This window comes from Crinia signifera, unplaced genomic scaffold (assembly GCF_055691185.1).
Source record: "Crinia signifera unplaced genomic scaffold, ASM5569118v1 HAP2_SCAFFOLD_421, whole genome shotgun sequence".
Classification (NCBI taxonomy): Eukaryota; Metazoa; Chordata; class Amphibia; order Anura; family Myobatrachidae; genus Crinia; species Crinia signifera.
Genome location: NW_028142314.1, coordinates 78,530 through 90,465, shown reverse-complemented (window position 1 = coordinate 90,465; position 11,936 = coordinate 78,530). Strand labels below are relative to the sequence as shown.

Genomic DNA, 11,936 nt, shown 5'->3' with positions numbered 1-11,936 from the left:
TAAAGGTCAGAAAAAGCTGGTCATGGTTGACAGGAGGGATCAGCCTGGAAAACATCTCCTCCCATTGATGGCTGGTCCTAGCGGAGGGTTCAGCCAATGTACAATTTTGGCTAAAATGGGCTATCAATTATACTCAGGGATTACACTTTCACTATATTTAAGGGAGGGGATTTGATAAGTGTCCCGAATACTCGGATAGCCCCACCCCCAACTCAGCCCTCTGACACCGAACTCAGCCTTGTTGCAGATCTCTCTCTGCATGTGTCCCGGCCCGACCGCAATCCTGCACATCGATTGCACACAGTCTCCAGACCCAAATACATCAGTACTGTCCCTCTATTGGAGGCTGACCCGCAGTTGGGGTGGAGCAGGAGATCATATTGGTGATCGCTGAAGAGATGCCTTGCACCTGTGCTCAGCATCTCTTCACTACAGGCAGAAGAACAGGGAGTAGCAAGGGTGTAACTACCATAGGTGCAGGTAGGGTTACCACCTAGTCCCTTTAATTCCGGACACATATTAATTACACAGGTTCTGTGGCTGGCTGACTTCAAGACTCCACTTCACCTGATTTTAAACTGCCACAGAACCTGTGTAATTAACATGTGTCCGGAATTAAAGGGACTAGGTGGTAACCCTAGGTGCAGGGGGTGCAGCTGCTATGGGGCCCAGAGCTGAGAGGGGCCCACTTTACCTGTCAAAGTATCATGTGCTGTATACACTTTTCAGCATTAGGTGCTAAATAGGGGCACTTACAAAACTTTGCTATGTGGCCCACATGTATCTTGTTACGCCACTGGGGAGTAGGGATGGCCATTGACCATGGATGATTTCAAAATCATTGATGGTTTATGGCTGATGTCAAATACTTTTGCCATCGATGGGGGAGAACCAGATGGTTTGCTTTTTTTGTTGTTGTTTGTTTCAAAGTGCTGGGGCATGGAGCAAAGCCCCGCCCTTGTGTTTTGATTGGCCCACCAGCCAATCAGTGAAACACAATGGATGACCATCGATAGTTAAAAATACCGATGGTCATTCATTGCATATGTTAACACTATCCATGACCAGTTGCACAATTGACATCGATGGCAACCATCGATGGCCATCCCTAAAAAATTTGTCAGGGAGAGAGTTTGGGGCTTGCCTAGTCACTATGAAAGTTTTGGGAATGCCCCCCAAAATGATAAAAAACAGGTGGTCGTGGCAATAGACCATGCCCCTTTACCGATGCCCCGCCCATTTCCCATTTAGCCCCTCCTCTTTTCACGACCAATTTTAACATGCAATGTTGGGAGCTATGCACTGTGATCAGGGGGGGGGGGGGGGGGGGGCTAGTCTAACCTGCCCCGGGGCCAGCCCTCCACCAATAGCCGCGACACTGGGGACAGCTCTACCTCTCTCTCCTATTTGGCAGCGCCCGCCCACCACAACCCCTCGGTAGCACTGCAGTATCAGTGGGGGTACCTGCTACCTCTGCCTCCTCTCCGTCACCGTGCTGGGCAATATGCTGGCAGTCTATGGCTGTATAATCTTCATGAAGGGGGAAAGATGGGACAACTTCACACAGCCGCCTCCAGCGCAGCTCTCAGCCCAACCGTCCTCGCTCGCGCATCTCTCAGCCCAACCGTCCACTCGTTGTCACGTGACAAAAAGGTGAGTGATGACGTCAAGCAACAGCCGCGAGGGACGCGCCTCCCCTAGCGCTTAGGTGCGGGGCTTACTGACGTGGGTGTGGTGCGCGGGCCGAGCACAGTGTGAGTGTACTTGAACAAGTGATGAGTAGCAGCAGCGGAGTAGCTTGCACCCCCCAGTAACACTAGAACAGCTGCTTCCACCTGCCCAGCAGCAAAGGACAGCCCCTGCTACCCACCCCCAGCGGTAGCACAGCAGATGGCCATCGACCATCGATGATTATAAACCATCGATGGTTTATGGCCGATGTCGAATAGTTTTGCCATCGATGTGGGAGAACCAGATGGTTTCCCACCATCGATGTCAAGCTTAAAACAAATAGTTTCGTTTTTTGCTTTTTCCCCAAGGTGTCGGGACACGGAGCATAGCTCCACCCCCGGCACCCGCGAAGCACCGCCACCGCATTTTTATTGGCTTACAGCCAAGAACCATCTATCTCCTATCCCTATCATCTATCACCTATCCCTATCACCTATCCCTCCTATCACCTATCCCCTATCACCTTTCCCCTATCACCTATCCCCTATCCTCTATCCCCTATCACCTATCACCTATCCCCTATCCTCTATCACCTATCCCCTATCACCTATCCTCTATCACCTATCCCTATCACCTATCCCCTATCATCTATCACCTATCCCCTATCACCTATCCTCTATCCCCTATCACCTATCCCCTATCACCTATCCCCTATCATCTATCCCCTATCACCTATCCCCTATCACCTATCCCCTATCCTCTATCACCTATCCCTTATCTCCTATCCCCTATCCTCTATCACCTATCTCCTATCCCCTATCATCTATCACCTATCCCCTATCACCTATCACCTATCCCCTATCCTCTATCACCTATCCCTTATCTCCTATCCCCTATCCTCTATCACCTATCTCCTATCCCCTATCATCTATCACCTATCCCCTATCATCTATCACCTATCCCCTATCACCTATCCTTTATCACCTATCCCCTATCACCTATCACCTATCCCCTATCATCTATCACCTATCCTCTATCACCTATCCTCTATCCCCTATCATCTATCACCTATCCCCTATCACCTATCCCCTATCCTCTATCACCTATCTCCTATCCCCTTTCATCTATCCCCTATCCTCTATCCCCTATCACCTTTCCCCTATCCCCTATCCTCCATCACCTATCCCCTATCACCTATCTCCTATCCCCTATCACCTATCCCCTATCATCTATCCCCTATCACCTATCCCCTATCACCTATCCTCTATCACCTAGCACCTATCCCCTATCCCCTATCATCTATCACCTATCCCCTATCATCTATCACCTATCGCCTATCGCCTATCACCTATGCTTTATCACCTATCCCCTATCCTCTATCACCTATCCCCTATCACCTATCCCCTATCACCTATCCCCTATCACCTATCCCCCTATCATCTATCCCCTATCATCTATCCCCTATCACCTATCCCCTATCACCTATCCCCTATCACTTATCCCCTATCACCTATCCCCTATCCTCTATCACCTATCCCCTATCCCCTATCACCTATCCCCTATCATCTATCACCTATCCCCTATCACCTATCCTCTATCCCCTATCCCCTATCATCTATCACCTATCACCTATCTCCTATCCCCTATCATCTATCCCCTATCACCTATCCCCTATCACCTATCCCCTATCATCTATCACCTATCCCCTATCATCTATCACCTATCCCCTATCACCTATCCCCTATCACCTATGCTTTATCACCTATCACCTATCCCCTATCACCTATCCTCTATCACCTATCCCCTATCACCTATCCTCTATCACCTATCCCCTATCATCTATCACCTATCACCTATCCCCTATCATCTATCACCTATCCCCTATCACCTATCCCCTATCCTCTATCCCCTATCACCTATCCCCTATCACCTATCCCCTATCCTCTATCACCTATCCCCTATCATCTATCCCCTATCTCCTATCCCCTATCCTCTATCACCTATCCCCTATCACCTATCCTCTATCACCTATCCCCTATCACCTATCCCCTATCACCTATCCCCTATCCTCTATCCCCTATCACCTATCCCCTATCTCCTATCCCCTATCCCCTATCACCTATCCCCTATCGTCTATCACCTATCCTCTATCACCTATCCTCTATCCCCTATCACCTATCCTCTATCACCTATCTCCTATCCCCTATCATCTATCCCCTATCCCCTATCCTCTATCCCCTATCACCTTTCCCCTATCCCCTATCCTCTATCACCTATCCCCCTATAAACTGTTCCGTGAGTGACTTGCTGCCCAGGGCTTGTACCACCCACTCTTCAATAAATTTTTCTGGAGTATTTCTTTCTACTCCTTCTTCAAAACCAATAAAGCGTAAATTATTACGCCTAAGCCGCCCCTCAATGTCGACCATTTTGCGCTGCATGTCCTGCATTTGGCCTGTCATTTTTTTGACCTGGCTCTGAAGTGGCGCTACTGTATCTTCTACAGCCGATACTCTACTCTCCACTTCAGCCACTCGGTCTCTGATCTTGCGTACGTCATCTCTCAACAGCATTAGATCACTTTGTATTTTATTGGTTTGCTCCACCATACGGGTCTCACTAGAGTTAATGGCCTCTAGCAGTTGTTGTAAAGTGACTTCTTGAGATTGTGGATTTTTATTCTCCTTCACTGGAGTGGTGTGCGGTGTGCTGGCCTGGGAGCTGTTGCTAGTCTGATGCCTGGCAAATTTTTCTAAACGTGCAGCAGCTGTGTTTTGGCTGGATTTCCCCATTATTATTGGTGTGTGATAACTTTCTTTTGAGAATTCTGGTTATACTGCAGATATTCTAACCAGTTTTATTCCCTATTATCCAATAGGGGCCAGGACCTTTCACAGCCAACCTTCAATGCTTAGTCCTCAATATATTGGTGCTGGTATTTATTGATTGGTGCAAGAAAGTGCAATTCAAGTACCTTTATCACTGTTGGCAGATTGATTTCTCCTGGATTACAGCATACAGCAGCATACAGCCTAGGTTCCAGCAGACTCTGTAGGCCAGCGAGCATCCGTTCGCCTCACAAACTGCGCTGCCCAAAATGCTTTGCACTGTCTTAGGGCTACCAGGGAACAATGAGCACCGCAGGAACTGGAGCCTGGGGTGCAAAAACAGCTTGCTCCGCCGCCACCACACCTCGTTCCCCCTTTCTCTGCGGCGGGTGTCTCAGGCTGCCGTGTTACTGTGCTGTGCACGCCGCCCACGGGTCCGCTCTCTCACAGCGCGTCACTCTCTGGCGCCGGGAAACTCGGGGATGTCGCCGCCGATGATGCGGATCCTATCTCTCCGTGCAGCAGCGCCTCTCTCTCCTCGCTGCATCAAAACGCCCTCTCGCCAGTCTCCACCGCAGGCACACTGCACCGCCGGAGCAGGGGGCCGACGCACCGCACACCTCCACCGGGGGTCACCACGACCACAGGCTCCCACTGGTAACAGTCTTATTTTTCCTTTATTCCAACATGTGGATGTGCGTAGGAGAGGGCTCCTTAGTTCATGGCACAGGGAGATTCAAGCACACGCTCTCACTCGTGCCCTGCCGTGGCCACGCCTCCCCCTGGCCTGAAAGTTTTGCCACTATAATTGTGTATTATTGTGTACACTCTTTGTTCTATATGTTGGATACAATCCCCAGTATCGCATTCTGATTTCACCAGCAACGTTTTCCTTGTTTTACTTTCATTTTTTTTCAGCGCTTACCCTGGTGGAATGCGCACTACAGTAACTTAAAAGATATGCTGCTGTAAAAAATATAAATAACTGAATTCCTTACAGGATGCTTTCAACAGACAAACATCAATCTCAAAGTGTACTTGTGCCTCCAATATAGCAGGCAGTAAGAGTTAATGGGCAGTATTCAATGCGGCCGGTGAGGGGGTTAAACGGCAGGGCTCACCGAAAACAATGACCCTTGTCGTTTAACCCCAGTGCCGGCCAATGTCAGATGGCCGCGAGGATTCCCCCAAACAGCGAGGTTCGTGGCTAAAGCAGGGACGCCGCTGCATTTAGCCACGAGCCTCGCTGTTTGGCGGCCGCACATGCCGTTTCCGGCCACACACGCAGTTGCCTGCCAAGTTTATTTCTACTTTCGATCGTGGGGCTGCGCTTCGAGATCGGATCCAGCTTAAACACTGTTCGATTTTGATTTGATTTTGGGATGCTGCACCCTGCAAATAGATATTGCAATACTCTAAGATGCCTTGTCAATTGACTTGGGGGCTTTCCAAATTTTTGCATACATATGTAACCAAGATCTCTGAATTACATTATCATGTAGATTTAAATATTGTTACTGATATCATTGAGTGTGCTGGGGGAAACAAAATGTGCTTCTTTCTTGCTTATTCTAATGTTCATATGACTGCGATTGCATGCATTTCCTTTCCTGATGCTGTTTCTGTCTATTGAACGAACAAGGTTTTGGAAGTCTGCTGGGATAGTTCGCAGATGACATATATAAGTACAAGTACTCTAATGCCAACCCTCCACTTATTACTTATGTGTTTGCAGGAAAGACCACAGTGTAGTGTATCCTGAAGATCAGCAAATCACTGTTCCAAACCTTCTGAAGTTTATCCTAAAATATGCCACCCTGCCTTCTGCTGCAGCTGATCCTCCTGCCTCCTGCCCAATGCACTATCTGCAATACAAAGAAGATCAAGTCACTTATCTGGAGCGAGAAATCCAAAGACTGAGGGCTGAAATTACAGTATTACACAATGCCCAGGATCAGCTGGCAGAACGGATTTCGAAAGTGAGGAAAGATACACAAGACCTTAAAGTCCAAAAACGGACCCTAGAACAACACAACAGAGCCTTGGAGGATCACACGGAACAGTTACAAGCTCTGTGTGAGCAAAAAACTAGGGAGGTGGGCACGATGGCGGACAAGATGAAGGAGCTGGTAGCGGCTTCTGAAAGTCTTCTGGCAGAAAATGCACTACTTAAGTTTCTTATGGTAGCACTGGAAGCCCAACACAAAACTAATGCAGAGACAGAAAGGTTTGATAACCACGAGGATGGAATCCGGCCAAGCACTGATGTTTCTGAAGGACAATCTGATAGCTCCAGCACAGAGTATAATAAAGAAAATAAAACAGACTGATATTTTTTTTTTTAGCAGAAATATTTCAAAAATTATTTATACAGATTTTCAAACTGTAAATTAAGGTCTTTATTTCCTTGGGGGTCAGGAATTAAAACTTCTATTTTTGTAACAGCCTAGTTTCTAAGAACAAGTTCTATTCCAGATTTTTTGTCTGCGTTTGTTCTGGCAGAAGTTTGATGACTTCTCTGAAATTAATTAAATCCATGTTGCCTGAGGTTTAATTCTTGTTTTTTTTTTATTGTACATTTTGAAAATAGTTAGACAAATTGTCTGAATAATCTGCAATAATCTGCATTTTTTTAAATTCAGTTCTTAAATAACCCCAACAGATCATGTTTTCTGCATTTCTATAATAATGATGCACAGGTAATCTATTTTGCTTTGTCAGTAATTATCCCCCGGTTCCCACAGGCTGAAATCCTGAAAGCAGGACATGAGATAAGGTATTAAAGACTAGAGTTGAAATCTCAAATATATCTCAACAAACTGTAATATCCACTTCTTATGCAATTTAATAAATAAATGCACAAAAGTCCATTAAGTCCCAGAAAAATGTCATTAATACCATTGTGCGCTAAACTATGGTGCTTATTCAGATCTGATCTCAGTACAAATTTGGTCTCAAAATGGGCAAAACCATGTGCACTGCAGGTGGGGCAGATGTAAGATATGCATAGAGAGTTAAATTTGGGTGGGGTGTGTTGAAACTGAAATCTAAATTGCAGTGTAAAAATAATGCAGCCAGTATTTACCCTGCACAGAAACAAACTAACTCTACCAAATCTAAATCTCTGCACATGTTACATCTTGCCCCCCCCCCCCCCCATATCATATGCAGAGAGATTTAGATTTGGGTGAGTTATTTTGTTTATGTGCAGGGAAAATACTGGCTGCATTATTTTTACACTGCAATATAGATCTCACTTTGAAGTACCCAACTCTAACTCTTTCTGCACAAGTTACATCTGCCCCAACTGCAGTACGCATGGTTTTGTCCATTTGAGAAGGAATTTGCCTTTGCGAGTGAACCAGAATAGTGTCCATATTATCAACAGGAGAGGGCCCAAACCATATTCTTGCACCTGGACTTACCGCTCGTGTTCCACCACTGAGTGTAATACAGTGCAGCGCAGCTGGGGCAGTTGTAACATGTGCGCATTAGATTTCAGTGGGGTGTGTCCAAACCAAAATTTTTATTACAATGAAAAAATAATGCTAACATTTGTGGGCTACATCCAAAAGCAGCCAGTGCTTACCCTTCACAGTAAAAATATAATTGCATTTGCTCTCCTTGCATGGCATCATGGTTTGTTCCAGACACTTTTTTCCCCTATTTCCCCAGAAACATTTGAAACAGGCCTAGAGAATTTACATGTGTAACCCAGGTCTGGTTCCAATGTATTTTATTGTAGTGTTGTGATGGAGTCACTTCCTGACTACTAGGGCTACATTTAGATATCTGAGAAGCCCCCATTCCTGTCGCCTACTTAAAACATGGTTAAAGCATACAGAGAAAGGAATTTTCTGGGTACTTGTGTAGTTTCACGGCGGCAGGCTACTCTACGTTTTCAGCGTAGGCTAAGCTACATGGTCAGCGTAGCCCAACTGCTGCCTAGCGTAGTCAGCCTAGGGACAACGCGGCAGCACTGCGTAGTCAGCTTAGTGTCCCCGTCAGGCAGCTAGTCACTGTACTGTCCCCGGGAGCTGCAGCTCTGTCCCTGGCAAGCCTTGTGGGCGCCTCTCACACAGCCCTGTTAACTACCATATCCCCTGCGCTGGCGGAGAGGTGCTCCATCTGTCTGAGATGCAGGGAGGCGGACAGGGTTAGGGGTTCGGTAGCGCGTGCGTCTTCTGCACAAAAGAGGGGTGCAGTGTGCAAGTGCATCTCATGCACAATAAAGAATGCCTCCATTTCAAACCCCCACTATCCACGCCAGGCTGAAGCTTGGCGAGGGGACGCGGTACGCGTCCTACCGTCCTTTTCATACCCCCACTATCCACGTTGGCATGGAGTTGTCTTTATAAAGTGTGGCGAGCGCAGCGAGGGGAAGCGGGTTACTTAACGTGTATTCCGCATCCGCTCGCCACGCTTCGGGCTCGGTGGCTTGCTGCGCTCTCCACACTTTACACCAATGTGGATAGTGGGGCTATGAGAAGGTCGGGAAGACGTGTACCGCGTCCCCACGCGGGGCTCGCTAAGCTCGCCACGCTTCTGACTGGCGTGGATAGTGGGGGTGTTTCAGGAACACATTCACACCTGTCATGTCAGGCAGGTTAAAATGGTCAATGGTTCCCCACAATGTAAAAAGCCCTGACTGACTACGCTAACTACGTAAGCTCCGGCTAGCCGCAAACCTGATGCTGATACTGACAGGGACACCTGACTGACTACGCTAACTATGTTAGCTCCGGCTAGCTGCGAACGGGTGGGAACACTACGCCGATACTGACAGGGACGCTGACTACGCTGGCCGCAGGAACACTACGCTGATTCTGACAGGAACGCTACGCTAACTACTTAACTGCCGCCGTGAAACTACACAAGTATGATTTCCTGTTATCTGGTGTTCTCCAGTGTTCCCTCTAAGCTGTGCGCACGTGCGCGCGCACACAACTCGACGAGCGTGCGCACAGACATTACAACTGAGCGCACAAAGCAGCAGTGGTCCCTTTTTGCAGTTGTGGACTCAATTAATGTGTGTTTCACCCATTAACTACATTGTGTGCTGTGTTTTGAATGTTTAAATGTTTAATATCATTTTGAAGTAAAGTAACACAAATGCTGAACGTCATTTTCCAGTTATATATAAGTGACGCACAAAAATTTAAATTTCCTTCCAAAGTCGCACAGCCAAAATCTTTTGCCGCACACAGCCCTCGTAAAATTAAAGGGAACATTGGTGTTCTCCACCGACCCCAGTGGCTCATAGATGGACTGGATATTAGAGCAATTGATCTACTTGCAGATTGTACATACAAAGGACGACTGCGATCCAGAATACTAGGGACACAAGTGTTTGTGAAATGGAAAACCGTTCTAAAGTTTTACAGATATCCTGCTTGTGCAGAGATAGTATAATCAATCTGACTGTCATACTCCTTCTGTCTGGAATAAAACCCCACTCACCTGCCCGTCTTGTTGTTTTAATGAAAGTATGATCCTTGCATAGAAGTCTACACTTTAGAATGCAAGAATGAAAGGTAAGATCTGAATACATTTATAGAAGGTGTCAATATTATGGAGGTTAGGGATCCACCTGATAAAGGTCCACCTTGCTGTGGTAGGTGCGCTTACATTTTTGGATAAACATAGGAAGAAACCTTATTACTCTGTGTTAAATTGTAGAGTTTATTATAACTGTTCTGATTTATTAGTATTCTCTTTTTTTTGCGTAGCACATCCTCGCAAGCTCCTGCGACCAGCTGATTACCTCTGCGGCTCCCCCGGCAGAGCTTCCTTCTCATCAGCGACTATCTCCGGTCGTTGATGAAAAGGAGAAACTGAGCAATATATTGCTCAGCCATATATTGCTAGCAATATATGGCTGAGCCATATATCTCCCCCGTGTGTACGCACCTTTAGCAATATATTGCTAGCAATATCTCTCCCCCCATGTGTACGTACCTTAAGAAACCATATTATGACTCCATTTTAAATTGTAGAGTTTATTGTAATTGTTCTGATTTACAAGTATTCTAAAGTGCTTAAAGTTTGCAATACTTTTTTTCTACAAGGTATTAAGTTATCTGTGGAACCATCTGCATTGCCGGAGGTATGTTACCACACCATTTAAATACTGTATAAAAAAAATCATACATTCTCAGCACTCAAATAATTGCATTGCAAATATATTTAATTTAAATACAGGAAATTGTGATTCCAAAATACAGCAATAAATTGTTATGCCATTCTGGTTAGACTCTGCACCGACTCAGAAAAACAAGAGATCTCCTCTGTCACTAGGCTTTATTCAAAGAGCCATACCCTATTTTCCCATATGTAAGCTAGTTCTTGTCAGTTCCTTCCCCCGGTGGGGGTGGGGGTCAGTTAGTCACCTGCAAGTTGTTAGACAGTCATTAGGTCGACATGCATTTAGGTCGACATGAGTCTAGGTCAACATGCAGGAAGGTAGACATGACTTTAGGTCGATAGGGTCATTAGGTCAACATGGGTAAGGTCGACATTGAAAACTCAACATGTTGGTTTTTTTTTTTTTTTTACTGGAATGTCAACACAGTCAACACTAATACGCACCACCGTGTCCCCTCGCATGGCTTGCTGCACTCGCCATGCTTTGGACACACTATTTTATTCTCCCACCACACTCTAATGGATGTTAGGACATGAAATGCTGCCTGTCGGCACATGTGTCGACATAGAGACCGAAACATAGCACTGCGTCCCCTGGCATGGCTCGCCATGCTTCAGGCACACTATGTTATTCTCCCACCACGCCCAAGTGGATAGTAGGGCATGAAATATCGCCTGCCGGCACATTTTTGCTCAGAAAACAGTGAAAAAACCCATGTTGACCTAATGACCCTGTCGACCTTACCAATGTCGACCTTATGACCATGTCTACCTTAAGTCATGTCGACCTAATGCTTGTCTACCATCATGCTGGTGACCCAATGACCGTATCCCCCCGGCGGGATGTAATAAAAATCCGAGTTCGGCAGACGTGCCGGTCGAACTCCAGTGGTTTTTAAAAGGGGCAAATATTTACAAGGCATGTGTTTGCCTTGCCAGTCTGTGCTGGCTTGGTCAGACTACAAGGGAGCTGCACTGTGGGCAAGGGTCTTGGGAGCAGCCTATATGGCGCCCTCTGAAATTTTGTGTTGCCTGGAGCTTATGCTCTACCTGAACCATCCTCTATGAAGTCCCAAATTTAGTCCATTTGACTGATGGTTTTAGAGTGTAAAACCATTTTAATTTGCTCCCGGAGAGGGCTTATATGTGATAATCTCCCTACTTGTTTATGGAGGTTTGTTCTATGATTCAAAAATGTAAACTGATGGGCTTGAAGGTATGAAAATCTTTGAAATGTTGTGGTACATTGTGATCCTCTTATCCGATTCTGATGTTTCTTAGATGCTGGTAGAG

The 11,936-nt window shown here is 46.3% G+C and overlaps 1 protein-coding gene across 1 annotated transcript; it reads left to right on the top strand.

The window, feature by feature from the left end:
* The first annotated feature begins 1,340 nt into the window (after window positions 1-1,340).
* On the top strand, window positions 1,341-7,367 carry LOC146055255 (thioredoxin domain-containing protein 11-like). The gene is made up of 2 exons (XM_083168229.1): window positions 1,341-1,653; window positions 6,235-7,367. The coding sequence occupies exons 1-2, from the start codon at window positions 1,505-1,507 to the stop codon at window positions 6,827-6,829; spliced, it is 744 nt and encodes a 247-aa protein (XP_083024355.1). The 5' UTR covers window positions 1,341-1,504; the 3' UTR covers window positions 6,830-7,367.
* The last annotated feature ends 4,569 nt before the right edge of the window (window positions 7,368-11,936 follow it).